The sequence below is a fragment of the Ictalurus furcatus genome, chromosome 25 (genome assembly GCF_023375685.1).
Source record: "Ictalurus furcatus strain D&B chromosome 25, Billie_1.0, whole genome shotgun sequence".
In the NCBI taxonomy this organism is placed as follows: domain Eukaryota; kingdom Metazoa; phylum Chordata; class Actinopteri; order Siluriformes; family Ictaluridae; genus Ictalurus; species Ictalurus furcatus.
The window spans coordinates 10321795-10338240 of record NC_071279.1 but is presented as its reverse complement, the minus strand read 5'-3'; the positions used below and the strand labels follow the sequence as shown (position 1 = coordinate 10338240).

The 16446-nt window shown below is 40.1% G+C and overlaps 1 protein-coding gene across 1 annotated transcript in view; it reads left to right on the top strand.

Moving 5' to 3' along the window:
- The window catches only part of dab1a (DAB adaptor protein 1a), a 378524-nt gene extending 364508 nt beyond the window's left edge, over positions 1-14016 (top strand). Inside the window, exons 15-16 of the mRNA XM_053613929.1 lie at positions 2292-2416; positions 12899-14016. Of these exons, the coding sequence (XP_053469904.1) occupies positions 2292-2416; positions 12899-12943 (170 nt within the window). The 3' untranslated portion in view covers positions 12944-14016. The remainder of the gene's footprint in view (positions 1-2291; positions 2417-12898) is intronic.
- Positions 14017-16446: the final 2430 nt, after the last annotated feature.

Here is a 16446-nt window from a genome sequence, read left to right as displayed (position 1 = left end):
TCCCCATCCCAAAAACATTCCAGTAGGTGGACTGACTAAGACAAATTGCCCCTTGGTGTGAATGAGTGTGTTAATGATGAGCTGCGATCCGGGGCTAGACTCTGGATTGATCATGCCAAAATTTGCCAGTAACTTCCACTGTTTTTTGAATTTTGTTGAGTCTTTCTATTCCTGTACTAAAAGCTGTGTGGTGGCTTCTAATGCAACTCTTTAAGGAGCAGTGTCTTTAGTCAGCATGAAAAATGACAATTAATAATGAAAAGGAGAAAGATGGAGAGAGAAAGAGAGAGAGAGAGACAGCGAGAGAGAGAGACAGCTCCAGCTGTGCAGTGCTACAAAGTAGGGAAATTATTACCGTTCTCAGGAGAGCTATCCATTGTGCGTTCTGGTCTATTTGGATCCCCATATTCCTGTTGTGGTAATTACTGCTGAGTAACACTGTTGCGCTATCCATGCAAATAATCACACACGTACAGAGTGAGGGTCATACTCATTTATGAACTGACAATGAAGGAGCGTGAACTATCATGCCTTTTGGGTTGTTCAGGTTAATACAAGGTTGAGAGCTGTTATTGCACAGAGAGCCATTGAGATGATGTGAGAGTGGATAAAAACAATTCTATCACCATTCTATAACCATTATATCACTGCGTTATGTTTACATGAAAAGTAACGAAAAGAATCGTGAAATGTTCTACTTTAAATGAAATGCACGGAAACCTTACACCCGATTGGCTCCAACCTGAGATGTTCATGTTTTAATTGCTGATAAATGGCTTGATCATATTTATGAAGTGATTGCAAATGAGCCAAGTGTTTCCCAAACTAAAAGTGCTGGGGGGGGACACGGGTAAGTGTTGCAGTTCATCTCTCATTAATTGCAAATTTGTTTGTAGCCATTTAGACCAGCAGATAGCACAAATCTGTTAATGTAATTAACGAGTTGTGATCTGCATCCACTTAAACCATTACTGTCCATCAACTTACCACTCTCTATGCATAATAGATGTTTGCAGTCTGCAATGTGTTTTTTTAACTTTCATACTGCTTTTGAGTAAAAAAAAAAAAAACCCTTTAAAATTGTTACATGCGTGTGCTACTGATACTGATATTATCTTCAGGTCATTTTGACATGTTTTATCTGAAAACTAACTTTTATTACTAACTTAAAGGCGATTTTCTTTTTAAAGCAACTACTCTAATTATCAATTTCTGTATGTTTGCTGGTCATATGCATGACTAATGCTACATAGTTAAATAAAATAGTAAAATCCTGTAAATAATCAGTATTTATCATTAGCTAGAATTTGATTTGCCATCTAGCCAATAGTGTTAGCTACTGTACTCTAGAATGCTAGTTGATCCTGGCATTAGCAAGAAAACAGGTTAACTTAATTAAAGACAGTTATTGTTAGCAAAAACTACCGCAACATGTTTTTTTCAGAGTAAATGGATGCCATGCCATTTAGGGAGAGAAAAGAGACAAAGATAGCTCTAGCGCTAACAACGTTATGTTGGTCAACTCACATGATGAATTGTCACAATTCTTGATAGTTTTTACCCTAGTGATGAACTTGATTGGATGCTAAACTGTTACTATTTTGTTTACAGAGCTTAATTTTTTTCATTTAGTATTGCCCTTCAGAAGCTACATAAGATATTTACATTTCCCAGAAGACAAAATAATAACGATTTACAATGATCATTATATTCAAAAGTTTACAGCCCCCTGGCTCTTAATGTATCGTGTTGCCTTCTTGAGCATCAGTGAATGTTTGCTCCTTTTGTAATAGTTGTGTATGAGTCCCTCAGTTGTCCTCAGTGTGAAAAGATGGATCTCAACATCATATAGCCGCTCTTGGAAAGGGGTCAAATATGCAGAAGATGCTGGAAAAGCAAAGAATGTGCAGGACCTGGAGGATTTTTCTGAAGAACAGTGGGCGGTTTAACTGCTCAGGACAAACAAGGGACTCATAAACAACTATCACAAAACATAAACACATCATGTCGTTGATTAACGACACAGTATTAAGAATCGAACGTGTGTAAACTTTTGAAATTTTTGTAAATTCTGTTATTATTGTGTCTTGTGTACTATATGTAAACATCTGTTATGTGAAATAGCTTATTCGGGGCAGAACTAAATAAAAAAAATTATGATGCTCTTATTATTTTGGAAATTATTAAGATTTTGCAGATTCTGCAGTGCGTGTGTAAACTTATGCCCTCAACTGTATATTCATTGCTAAATTGTACATCCATTGTTGAATTTACTATGTACTCTTGCACAGCGCCCACACCAGCTCCTCACCAGAGCTCCCCATCTAAGGCATCATCGCAGGCCAGTGACCCGCCCACTGATGACTCATTCGGGGAAGCGGAGGGCAGCCCCAGCCGCAGCGGCGAGGAGGACACTGTGAGTAAACCCCACACTGTGCATCACAAAATAGTACTTGGTTTTAGTCTCAGATTTTTGGATCTTGCTATAGGCATAGAGTATCACAAGGTTTCCAAATGAAAAATATGTTTGTTTGTTTTTTAAATAGCCCAGTATCTTACCCCAGATTTACATGTACACTAGCAATCAGTCACATCTACTGTTTCTAAAGGTCAGGCTTCTGCATAACAAACATGCAACATTATCCTGATGCAAAATCTTCACCTTTTCATTCTACTCACCAAGGTTATTTCCGTAATAAGCACCTTTTGCTTCGTTTGATGCATGTTGATGAATCACTGTGGAAGTAGGCAAACACACCAGACGCTGACTCTTTCTTATTATGCGTGCTCTTCTACGGGTGGCCAGTAATGTGTCAAATTAGTCCTTGGAACAGACAGAACGGCCATTAGGACATTATTAATCCTATCATATATCACATACCACTATTCTGTATTTAGTATTATAAAACCTGATGAAATACTAAATAAGAAACTGGGGCTAATAAACTTCAAAGGATTGATATGTATATTTTATCTGCATCCCTACATATTATAACCTACTGTACATAGCCGATGGAATGACTTAAGACTTTTAATTTACAAATAAAAGAGTGTAAGAGATATTAATTCTGCACTGATTGAACTGTAGCATGGTTTTAAACACTCACTCTCACTCGATCCGTTTCCAGGAGTCATCAGAGACTCCTTGCTCACTCTCTCATTCTCTTTTCTTTCATCGTTCTGCTGAACAACAAGTTTGATTATTTTGTTCAAATTATTCTCGCAGTAAGACTGCGTCCTCTTTTCAGTGACAGAATAACACACACACATACAAATCACACAGCACACACTAAATATACCCACGCACACACGGGTGCTAAGAGTGACGCACCAGGAGGCTATTAATTCAGCAAGCTCTAAAGTGCTTATATAATGCAGCCCAGATCCTTTCACATGAAAACATAACAATATGCAGAATGAAGAAAGCGCGATTTCAAATGACCGTTAACGGAAAGAGTGGAAGGATGAATAGATGGCAGTATGTGTGGAAGAAGGATAGATATGAAAAGAAGAATGGATTTCTCTGTGCTGTTTTGCCCTTTTTGGCTTTGTCTGTTTTCACTCTACTTACTTTATTTTTCTCTCTCACTCTTCCCCAACTTTCTCTTTCTCTATTCGATTGCCTTCTAATTCACTTTCACTCCCTGTTTCTGTCCTCTTTTCATTCTTCTATCTCTATCATTCTTTTTCATTCCTGTTTTTCCTCTTGGTACTCCCTCATCTCTTTGTGTCTATCATCTATATTTCTGCTATTCACCCCATTTCCCTCTGCCACCTGCCTCTATCCTCCTTCTATTTTTCATAATTTTTCATTTCTTTTTTATGGTGCCCCAATTTATCTATCACCTTTCTTTCTTTTTCGGTCTAATTTCCTCCAACCTAATTTCCTCCACCCTCCATTCTTCCACTTCTCTCTCTCTCTCTTTCTACATTGCTTTGCTCTTCTCTATCTATCTATCTATCTATCTATCTATCCCACTTGTTCTTCTACATCTGTCTGTCTGTCTGTCTGTCTATCTCTCTATCTATCTATCACCTTTTCTCACCCCCTTTTCTCTCCTACTATTTCAACATTTCTGTTTCGGTCTAATTCCCTCCAACATCTGTTTGCACCCACCCTCCATTCTCCCACCCCTCTCTCTCTCTCTATCTCTCTCTCTCTCCCGCCTCCTCCTTCTGCAGGCCGGAGACACACAGTCTCCGAGTGTGAGTGAGCCTCAAGCAGAGCCTGGTGGCTCTGAGCCGGACAGTTCTCAGGTCGGTAGCTAGATAGCGGCAGGTCGGGGTAGGTATCTGTCCTCTTTTTCTTCCTCCTCCTCTTAATGTCAGCCTGCTCCAGCCGTGACACCACGTCAGCGCACCTCCACCTTGCCACCTCACTCCACCGTCACATAGATCCACTACATACTGGCCAAGTGTTTTCTCTCTCCCTTCTCTCTCAGTCTTTCTTGACCTGTTATTCTCTGTCTCTCTCTTTTCTGTCCTCTGTCATCCCTCCACCCTTGCCTGCTGCTACATAAGATGGTATGTGCATTTGAAGTTTCTGTTTTAGTTTTTTTTTATTTTATGCATGAGAAAATGTTCCTTTATTCCCCCAAAGCTGCCTGAGGTGTGTGAGTATCAGAGTGTGTATCAGAGCAGTGGTTTTGAATGACAGTCTGGCATGGCATATCCACGAACATCACAACACACAGCATCTAAGCATTTGTATTGTGTTGTGCCATATCGCCATCTCAAATGAAGCTTTGCAATGTCTATTCTACTTGGAAAGTGAATGGTTTCTGTAGCTGTTTTGAAAATTTGTAACATTGTCAACTTATTATAGTTTCACTAACAGCACATCACAGTCTCAGTATGCAGCAGTATTAAGCACAACATGCTATTTTTTTCCATATCATGCAGCCAGTAGTCACACCCACAGCATTTGATTGACAGCTCTACTTCTGTGAAAATTAAATTCTAAACAGGATCTCAAACACAGTTTAATTTTGGCCAAGTGGAAGCATGAAGAAATGCAATACCAAATGGAAGGATTGCTATTACATGTACATGTACATTTTAATTGTGGCTGCCATTAATATTGCTGTGCACAAAATGCAGTTGAATTTGAATTTGCAATTGAATTATGTCTCTCTCATAAGGGAAATACGATTGCACATGCATCTTAGTTAGCCTTTGAATTTGATAAAGTCTGTAAAATGCTACCGTAACCACTGACTTGATGCTTTAACTAAAGAGCAGATTATACAATTACAATCATGTGGCAGCAGTGCAATGCATAAAATCATGTAGATACAGGCCAACAGCTTTGGGTAATGTTTAAATCAACCATTAGAATGGTGAAAAAGTGAAACAGTTCTGTTGACGAAAACGCCTTGCTGTTCAGAGACGTGGCCAGACTGGTTTGAGCTGACAGAAAGGCTACAGAAAATTAGATAACCACTCTGTATAATTGTAGTGAGCAGAAAGGCATCTCAGAATGCATAACATGTTGAACCTTGAGGCTGATGGGCTACAACAGCAGAAGACCACGTCAGGTTCCAGTCTATCAGCCAAGAACGCTGAGGCTACAGTGGGACACAGACTCACCAAATCTGGACAGTTACAGACTGGAAAAACGTAGCCTGGTCTGATGAATATCGATTTCTGCTGAGGCAGATGGTAGGGTCAGAATCTGGCATCAATCTCCATGGAAAAAAGTCCATGGACCCAACCTGCCTTGTGTCAACAGTCCAGGCTGGTGGAGGTGATGTGATGGTGTGGGGAATGTTTTCTTGGAACACTGGGCCCGTTAATACAAATCAATCATCGCTTGATTTCCACAGCCTATTTGATTATTGTTGCTGACCATGTGCATCCCTTCATGGCCACAATTTACTCATCTTCTAATGGCTACGTCTCAAACTGGTTCCATGAACATGACAATGAGTTCAGTGTTCTTCAGCGGCCTTCCGAGTCACCAGATCTGAATCCAGTAGAACAGCTTTGGGATGTGGTAGAACGGGAGATTCACTGCATGAAAGTGCACCGGAAAAATCTGCAGGAACTGTGTGATGCAATTGTATCACCAAGATTATTATTGTTATTAGGAATTGTGGAATTCACGCCATGAAGATGAGATTGAATAGCAAAGGGAGAAAAAAGAATTGGCCTTGCTGTTCCAATGCTTATGGAGGGGACTTTATGGCCAAAAGTATGTGGACACCTGGTCATCACAACCATACAGTATGTGCTTGGTCCCCTTTTGCTGTTATAGTAACCCCCATTCTTCTGGGAAGTATTTCCACCAGCTTTTGAAATGTGGCTGTGAGGATTTGCCCATTCAGACACAAGAGCATCAGTGAGGTCAGGCACTGATAAGTCAGGTGAGGAGGCCTGGCAAGTAGTCAGCATTTCAGTTCATCCCAAAGGTCTTCAGAGGGGTTGAGGTCAGGGCTCTACCCAGTATTAGTATACTGTTCCGAATAAATTTTTTTTTTCTTCTGTCTTTTTGTTTATGAAGGTGTTATGAAGGCTCAATGTGTATTTGAGGCTCAATGTATATAGAACAGAATCGGATATACCTTAGTTGTCATGGTGGTGCCATGGTGGTGCCATCAGAATTTTGACAATTTTGTGTATACGGTTTTCTCTGCACCATTTTCATATACACCATTTTTAATGGGAAAACATACAGTTCAGTTCTGTGATATGAGTTTTTCAGGGTCACTGCATTGGAAAAATTCAGCATCGGTTCTTGGCCATGTTTAATGATTTAGCCAGCGCTATGTGTCTTGCTTGCAATACTAAGCTTGAGGCAGTGTTAAGTGTAATTTACATATTCTTCTAATACGTATGCAGAAACATATTTTACTGGGAACATTTTTAGTATGTGTAGATTTTTAGAATTTCCTCAATTTTTGTTGTCTTTCATTTGTTTTGGTTTAAGTCTTAATTTGGATGGTCAAAGATCCCTGTAATTTGCACCCTGATTGCAACAACGTCCACCACATGTGTGATACTGCACCTATCCACACCGCACTACACCATTTCATGTCTCAGTGGTGGGTCGGCTTACTGTGTAATTTAGTGTTCTGCGCTGATGTGTGCCTCAGTGAACTACTGTAGTATGCGGCTAGAAACCCAAGTGGCCTCCTCGATGCGCAGACAGAGGGCTGGGGGGTGGGGGTGGCTGCTCTCTGGCTCTGCTGTATAAAACTTTAATAAAGTGTGAAGAAACAGAGCTGTGTGTCTGTGTGTGCATGCACACCGATCTACCGGCCTCATTACTGTGGTGTGGGGCTTAATAATGCCGGATGGCCGCCGAGACATGTACAGATGCAGCGCCTCTGGAAAGAGCAGGCCTTATGCATATAAAACATTTTTTCCATTTTAAAATGCATAGAAATCATCTTAAAGGTGGCAGATATATTGGTGATGGTGTTTTTAGCCAGGGAATGTTCTACCATTCTTGAAAGACCACTGTTGTTGGTGATATGTGTGGCGTCCTAGGAAAACCCATTAGATGCAGCTGAAAGATTTCAACTTAGCTTGTAAACAGATCCCAGCTGTCAAACTGGAATCTTTAAATGCGTTTAAAACGTGTTAACTTTAAAAAGTGTGAACTTAAAAGTGTTCCCCCAGATTTTTAAAATGCTATAACTTCTGGGTGAGATATGTGCAAAAGGGCAACATATTTAGTTTACTATATACAGTTGAGGGCATACGTTTACATACACCTTGCAGAATTTGCAAAATGTTAATCATAAAATTGCATTTAGTTTTTTATTTAGTGCTGCCCTAAATGAGCTCCTTCAAATAACAGATGTTTACATATAGTCCACAAGACACAGTAATAACTGAATTTACACAAATCAACCAGTTCAAAAGTTTTCACACGCATGATTCTTAATACTGTGTGTCGTTACCTGCATGATCAACGACATGATGTGTTTATGTTTTGTGATAGTTGTTCATGAGTCCCTTGTTTGTCCTGAGCAGTTAAACTACACACTGTTCTTCAGAAAAATCCTCCAGGTCCTGCACATTCTGTACTTTTACTCAAGAAGGCAACGCGCTACATTAAGAGCCAGGGGGATGTAAACTTTTAAAAAAGGATGCTCAGTGTAAATCAGTCTTCTGGGAAACAGAAGACAAAATATATAGCTTTTGAACAGCAGTACTAAATGGAAAAACAAAGATTTGGGGCGCTTGGGAATAAACATGGAAGAGACATGGAGACCAGAAGAACTTTTCAACATATCAGATGGTTTTACAGGCTGCCACACATGGGTGAGTAAGGAGAGACAGTGGGAAAGGAGAGAAATTCTGCCACTGAGAGCAAAGAAGAGCTTTAAGCTAGATAGATAGATAGATAGATAGATAGATAGATAGATAGATAGATAGGGCATCCCGGAATTTTTTGGCAAGTTTGTGTTCGTACCAGACTGCCTTTCTCAGCCCTGTAGAACATCTGTAGCAGTACAGATGATGTCTCTGCTTCTCCTTGTCTTTGTGCTTTAAGACAGTATGCGGGGATGATAGACGATGGCTGGGGCGTTATCGGGAATGTGTGTCATAGGCAGTGTGTGAGTGTAAAGTGTCATGACTGAGAATGCTTTCGTGAGCTGCTTCAATCTGTGTCTGTTCAGATCGGCTCTTCTCCATAGCAGAGATTTTGTGTTCAGTGTGAACGTCTATAAGCTCGCAGTCTCTCCTCCTCTCTCTGTCTTTCTCTTTTTATAATACTTTCTTCTCTCTTATTCAGGCTGTAATGCCAGCCCCCGAGTCTGTCAGTTAGGCAGAGAACCGTTCTTTGTCTTTTTTTTCATGCCTCTCTTACTCATCTCTTTTTTTTTATTATTCCTTTCTCCCTTTCTCAGTGGGGGAACTGGGGAATAAGTGAGTCATAATTATTGTGTTGGTTGATTCACTGGTGTCAGGTTGATTTGTGGGTTTCGGATGGACAGCAGGCAGGACTCCGAGCCCCCGCTGCGAGTCAGCTTCATTTCTGCCGTCATTCGTTCTTTGTACCTGAGAAAAACACACACTGCCTCCTCCTGGGCCGTCCTCCTCTGTCCTGCTCGCTATACGGTAATAACTGGATTGGTGTGAAAACAGAAGCAGGAGGCAGGGGAACAGTCTAACTGGATGAAGTCTAAAGCAGGTATAACACCTGCTGTAGTGCAATTACTCTTGCAACATTATTTTTTTTTATCTGAGCTTGGCATCTATACTCCTGAGTTCCTGGGAGATAAAAAAAAAGAAAGGGTGAGGAAGATGGAGCAACCTCATTACTTCTAGCAGGTTTGCATTGCAAAGTAAACACAAAGAGCTTTACTGACATCTGCTGTTCGGCTCAGGGAATTGCATGTATTATTGCAAGTTTTATCCATCCATCCATCTTCTACACCGCTTATCCTTTTCAGGGTCGCGGGGAACCTGGAGCCTATCCCAGGGAGCATCGGGCACAAGGCGGGGTACACCCTGGACAGGGTGCCAATCCATCGCAGGGCACAATCACATACACATTCACACACCCATTCATACACTATGGACACTTTGGACATGCCAGTCAGCCTACCATGCATGTCTTTGGACTTTGGGAGGAAACCGGAGTACCCGGAGGAAACCCCCGCAGCACGGGGAGAACATGCAAACTCCGCACACACAGGGCTACGGTGGGAATCGAACCCCCAACCCTGACCCTGGAGGTGTGAGGCAAACGTGCTAAACACTAAGCCACCGTGCGCCCTGCAAGTTTTATTGGTTCGCTATTAGGCAGTGATGGAAGAAGTAAAGCCTATTGGGGGGGGTCTCTGGAAATGTATTCAGCTATTTAAAAAAATGAGAGGCACAACTCATTTTAAATATGAGTTATTTCAAGCATCCTGGCTTATCAGTCACATGATTCCAGATGCAGATGCCATATTTCGGATCAAATTTCTGGCTTCATTGGACAACGTGAAAGTAACTAGAGGGGAAGGATAGCTAAAATTACTCACTTTATGTCAGTAAAGAATAAACAGAACAAAAAAAAGCAGATCAAATAGGTTATGATCCTTATGTACTTTACAGATTGATACAGTACTGTTTAGGTACAGAAATGCTGTAGAGCAAAGATGCCTTCAAAAATAATAAAATTATATGTCTCTACATTTAAAAATACCATAAAGAGCAGTAAACAGAAGTAAATGAAAGTCAATATATGGTGTTACAAAAAAAAAGTAGTCTCAGGTAGAATTAGTGCAGTTTTATAAGGAAATGAGCTGTAAGTTTTATTGAGTATCTTGCAGAACCAGACACGGTTCTTCTGGAGACTTTGACTGTCGCACTCCCTTCTTATTTTTACAGCAAAACCCAGCAGCCTTCATTTTGTGTTTTTTTTCTGGAAAGTGTCTCTTACCACTTAATGTGCTGCTTTTTTTTACTGCCATACAAACATTTTCCTGTAATATTTAATTTTGTACTGGAAATCTGATGTTTGGGTATCTAGCATGTTTTTGCACTGACGTGATAATGTAGAAATTATAAAATAAAACAATCTATAACAAAGTTCGTACTAAAAAAAATAGGGTGCCTAAAACTTTTTCACACTACTGTTATGTACATACAGTATATACTGTGTATCATTTAAGAGCATTAAAGAGCAATGGGTAAAAGATCCCTGGGTTCCATCTGGAGAAGTAAAAACACTGTCATTATAGGCAGGAAGTTGCTGCTTTTTTTTCGTAATGTTAGCTGTAATTGCTGCTGAGAATGTCCTGTTTGTCCTGTAAGCTAGCTAGCTTGCTAACATAGCTACAAATCGGCATCATGGAGGATCTGTTGCACTGCTGCTTGTTGAAAATATATTGTATGTAATGAAGTGTATCGGGATGTCAGTTGTCCATATGAATGAAAATGCACATCAGACTCAAAAACATTGATGCAGTCGGTCATCTATTTAGTCCTCAAGATGGCAGAAGTTATACAGTGTTACATCACCTGAAATGCAGGGATACACGTTAATTGTGTAAATCTCAGTGACGTCATAATTTGAAATGGAAGGGTTAAAAATTCTACTAACTATCAGTAAGTAGATTTCAGAATTACAAAGAAACAATTACAGCTGAGCCTTAAAGCACTGAGTCTCACTGTAGATATAAAACTCATACACATACACATAGGAACACACTCTGTTGTGTGTCTCTTCTGAATATTAAGCATGTTAAATGGTAAAGCTGCACTTTAGTCATCTGTTTGATTCAAACCACACAAAACGTACAATTCTGATGTACCTTTTGTCATTTCATAGGATGTGATTGGACAGTGTTTGCTCAGTCTATTTACGTCTAGTTTTTTAAAGGCATTTTGAAAAATCCGTATTTGAAAAAAGGATTCCACCTCATTCATATTTATTACTCCTGATATTTTATTTCACACAAACTTTGTCCATCACTGCCGATGACGTGTCAGTGAAACGTGCTTAAATATAATAGCCCCAGTGCACACAGGAAAAAAAGAAACTTTTGCAGATAGTGTGTGGGTCAAGATTTCATCCTTATTTTGTATGTAGTTTTTCTCTTTCAAAGAGAGGAAGGGGCAGAGGTGGTAATGCAAGGATAATTTTTAGGGTTTTAGATTTTGTTTTATTTAAAATGAATATTCTTTCTCTGTTACATTTCAGACTTTTTGCTTTTTACTTACATTTTATGTAGACCTTCCAAGAATTTGTTGCAAACCTTGAAGATGTTTCAAATATTTCTTTCTTTTGTCAATTTACCAATTCACCAATATATATATATCAAATCCATCATCAAACATAATTGCACAAGGACTGCATATGACTTTTTGTTTGCACATGTAGTGCAAATGTCATTTTCACTGTACTTTCAAATACTTACCTTTACACATGGGCACTTTTAAACTTTCAGTCAAGTATAAATTTTTATCTTACTTTTAGTTGAGTAAGATTTTGAGACAATACCCATACATTCAGTTGAGTATAACAGCCATAACAGCCATAACATTAAAACTGACAGGTGACGTGAATAACGTTGATTATTTCGTTACAATGGCGCCTGTCGAGGGGTGGGATATATTAGGCAGCAAGTGAACAGTCAATTCTCGAAGTTGATGTGTTGGAAGCAGGAAAAATGGGCAAGCGTAAGGATCTGAGTGACTCTGACAAGGCTAGATTGTGATGGCTGGATGACTGGGTCAGAGCATCTCCAAATGCAGTGGTTAGTACCTGCCAAAAGTGGTCCAAGGAAGGACAACAGGTGAACCGAAGAGAGGGTCATGGGCCCAAGGCTCATTGATGCATATGGGGAGCGAAGGCTGGCTCGTCTCGTCCGATCCCACAGAAGAGCTACTGTAGCACAAATTACTGAAAAAGTTCATGCTGGCTATGATAGAAAGGTGTCAGAACACACAGTACATCACAGCTTGCTGTGTATGGGGCTGCGTAGACACAGACCAGTCAGAGTGCCCATGTTAACCCCTGTCCACCACCAAAAGCACCTACAATGGGCACACGTGAGCATCCGAACTGGACCACGGAGCAATGGATGAAGGTGGCACAAGGGGACCTACACAATATTAGGCAGTTGGTTTTAATATTATGTCTGATCGGTGTATATGTACGAGATCTTGATTTATTTATATGTGACCTTTACATATATTTTTCAAGTTCTCTTCTTCCTATCGATTTCGTTTTTTAAACATATCTTTTGAAATATCTTATAATGAAATCTGTGACATTGAAATATCTTGTGCTTCTGAATGCATGCTTTTTAAGTCCATATTTACAAGTGCAACATCAAAGGACATTGTTTGTGTAAAGTGGATATATGTACTGGATATAATCCACTGGACTAGTTAGAATTAGTGTTTCATCACTGATAGTGAAGTGACACAGGATTATGTCTTTTTCCAGGGGAAGGACCCTCTCTATGCCAAGATCTGCAAAGGGAAGAAGTGAAGGATCATGGGAAGAGTGCACACAACTGAACAGTGCTCAGGGGGGAGCAAGAGACCAAACCCTTAGAGCCGCTCTGTGTGTGTGGGTGTGTGTGGGTGTGCATGGGCGTGTGTGTGCGTACAAGCGTGTGTGAGCGTACAAGCGTGTGTGATCAATAGAAAGAATGTGAGTGAATGTAAGAGAAACGGAAGTGGCAGGATGATGACATTGTGTGTGTGTGTGTGTGTGTGTGTGTGTGTGTGTGGTTGCATGAGAGTGGATGGTATTCAGAGCTCACCTTTGATGGATCACTCCAGCCTTCTTGGCCTTCAGTCCTCCTCTGGATCTCACTCTGTCTGGAGAACTGCAGACTGGACACTCCTCTCTTCTTTATGTCCTTCCATCCAGCTCTTTGTTTGTGTCGCTCAATGTTTCCTACACTCATAAACTGAAAGTGGAATATTAGACACAGCTGATGATGATGACGACGATGATCTTCTTCACACTCTTTCTCTTTGCTCGCTCATTCATTTGCTCTCTAATTCTGTCTCACTCTCATGACATCTAGCCAGGGTAGTGTGAGTACAAAGTCTGAGAGGTGGCTCATTCCATTGTACACACCACACACACACACACACACACACACACACACACACACACACACACACACACACACGCTCACTCAAGTGAGAGTTCAAGAAATCACTGCTTCATGATCCTTCATAATCCCAGTCTCTGCGCTGTCATCTCTCTGCGTAGTCCAGGCCAGAGCAATCGATTACAGAGTAATCCATTTGATCCATCTATAGGATTACGTGATTCATCCATGTGGGTTTGTTTGGTTTTGCTCCCTGATCTATTTGAGATTCTGCTGCTAGAAAGCTATGCAGAAATACAAATAAAAAAAAAATAGAGACTTTGTCTTTCTCTGTGGACTTTTCAGACAGAGATCTGACTCAAGGAGTGACATTGCCAAAATCTCTCTCTCTCTCTCTATCTTTCTTTCTTTCTTTTTTGTGGGAAAGACTTCTGAGCAGCTCATACGGAGAAGACGTTGCGACGGCGTGGACGTTGCCAAACAAGCTGAATCTGTGACCGAACTGTTCCTTCTCTATAGCTTTTGTACAATACTAATAAGACAAAAAAAAAAACACAACGTTGAAAACGGGATTTTTATTTTATAAGTCACTGGAGCCCTCGAGGCCGACTTGAGACGTGTTTTAAGGATAAACATGGCTTTAAGGCATCAGATCATTGGTTTGCCAAACTCATTTTGTAAATAACAATAACGCTGATGATGATAAAAAAAATAATGTTCATTCTTTCCACGGGAGCTCTGTGCCATAAAATAGGCAGGCTTAAGTGATGCAAGCTCAACATTGGAACCCAAGCAATATTTACATGTGTCGAAAAACTCCCCTCTGTGGATTATGTTGCTGTCAACACACTGTGCATGTTTGGTTTACTTAACAATGTGGCGCACATCCTTAGGGTACAACGAAGCAAAGCTGGTAGTTAAAATACCTCAAGTGTCATAGCACAAGACTCATTATAGGATAATTGAGCAAGTGTAGGCTGACACACTTCCTCCAATAATGTTGTGAGCAAGTGATTGTGCTTCTTGATAGTTCAACCTTCATAAATGATCTTTAATCTCATTTCAGAATGAAACAAACGTTCCAGTTATACACAGACTTGTATTTTCTTTTATGATACATTTCCAAAGTGTGCATGTTTTTTTTTTAATTATTAACAATAATTAAGCAACGAATCTTGATACTGTTGATACCGTATTTAAAACTAAACAAGCAAAAGAATTCGCACAGCCGATCACTGACTGAGTCATGTACTAATAACCTTGTGGTATTTTAGGTATTTCAGTCTGGTCTCATTCTCCAGCTGTCCTGCCATGTATGTTGGTGTTTAAAATGGTTTTTTTTTTTTGTTTGTTTGTTTTGTTTTGTTTTGAGATGCCTTATGTGTCATCATGCATACTGGCACAACCACAAAAAATGTATCACCTCAATCATTTGCTGTACATGTGCATTCCCAAACACACCCACTCTCTCTCTCTCTCTCTCTCTCTCTCACACACACACACACACACACACACACACACACTAATGTGTAAATCAACCTTATTGTCAATTTCTGGAAAATTGCCTTTGGCTACACAATAGGTAAAACACAGACCACACACACCCACAACTAATTAAACCAAGATCAAACCCTGCTAGTATCAGTGTATGTGTGTGTGTGTGTGTGTGTGTGTGTGTGTGAGAGAGAGAGAGAGAGAGAGAGAGAGAGACATGAGCAGCCAGTTCTCCTGGTATTTCATTACCGGTAATGACTAATACTCCCTGTTTTATGGCCAGAGTCCTGTTTTAATCTGAGAGCCATTTTGGCCCTTTAAAGTTCATAAACTACACTTGGGATATAAAAAAGAAGATTGAGAAGCCAGGAGAAGAGATCATTAATGCTTTGAGTATGTTTCTAGACATATTTTAACTTTACCTCAGCTAATGGTTTGTTAATGGTAAAAGGACATCTTATTTTTATCTCAATGAAGTTGACATTCTACAGTGGATTTTTAGATTTCTTTTCTCTTTTTTTCCCTCTCGATTTACATATCCACCATGTAATACTGTACCAATAAACACATGAACAAATTATACCTTGTTATTTTCTTCAGTAGATGACATTAATATATGAATATTGGCAAGTAACCTGTTCTTTTACAGTCTAGATACAGTGCATCCAGAAAGTATTCACAGCGCTTCACTTTTTCCACATTTTGTTATGTTACAGCCTTATTCCAAAATGGATTATATTCATTATTTCCTCAAAATTCTACAAACAATACCCCATAATGACAACGTGAAAAAAGTTTGTTTGAAATCTTTGCAAATTTATTAAAAATAAAAAACAAGAAAAGCACATGTACATAAGTATTCACAGCCTTTGCTCAATACTTTGTTGAAGCACCTTTGGCACCAATTACAGCCTCAAGTCTTTTTGAGTATGATGCTACAAGCTTGGCACACCTATTTTTCGGCAGTTTCTCCCATTCTTCCTTGCAGGACCTCTCAAGCTCCATCAGGTTGGATGGGGAGCATCGGTGCACAGCCATTTTCAGATCTCTCCAGAGATGTTCAATCGGGTTCAAGTCTAGGCTCTGGCTGGGCCACTCAAGGACATTCACAGAGTTGTCCTGTAGCCACTCCTTTGTTATCTTGGCTGTGTGCTTAGGGTTGTTGTCCTGTTGGAAGATGAACCTTCGCCCCAGTCTGAGGTCCAGAGTGCTCTGGAACAGGTTTTCATCAAGGATGTCTCTGTACATTGCTGCATTCATCTTTCCCTCGATCCTGACTAGTCTCCCAGTTCCTGCCGCTGAAATCCCCACAGCATGATGCTTCCACCACCATGCTTCCCTGTAGGGATGGTGATGAGTGGTGCCTGGTCTCCTCCAGACATGACGCATTCAGGCCAAAGAGTTCAATCTTTGTTCAATCTTTGGTCTGAGA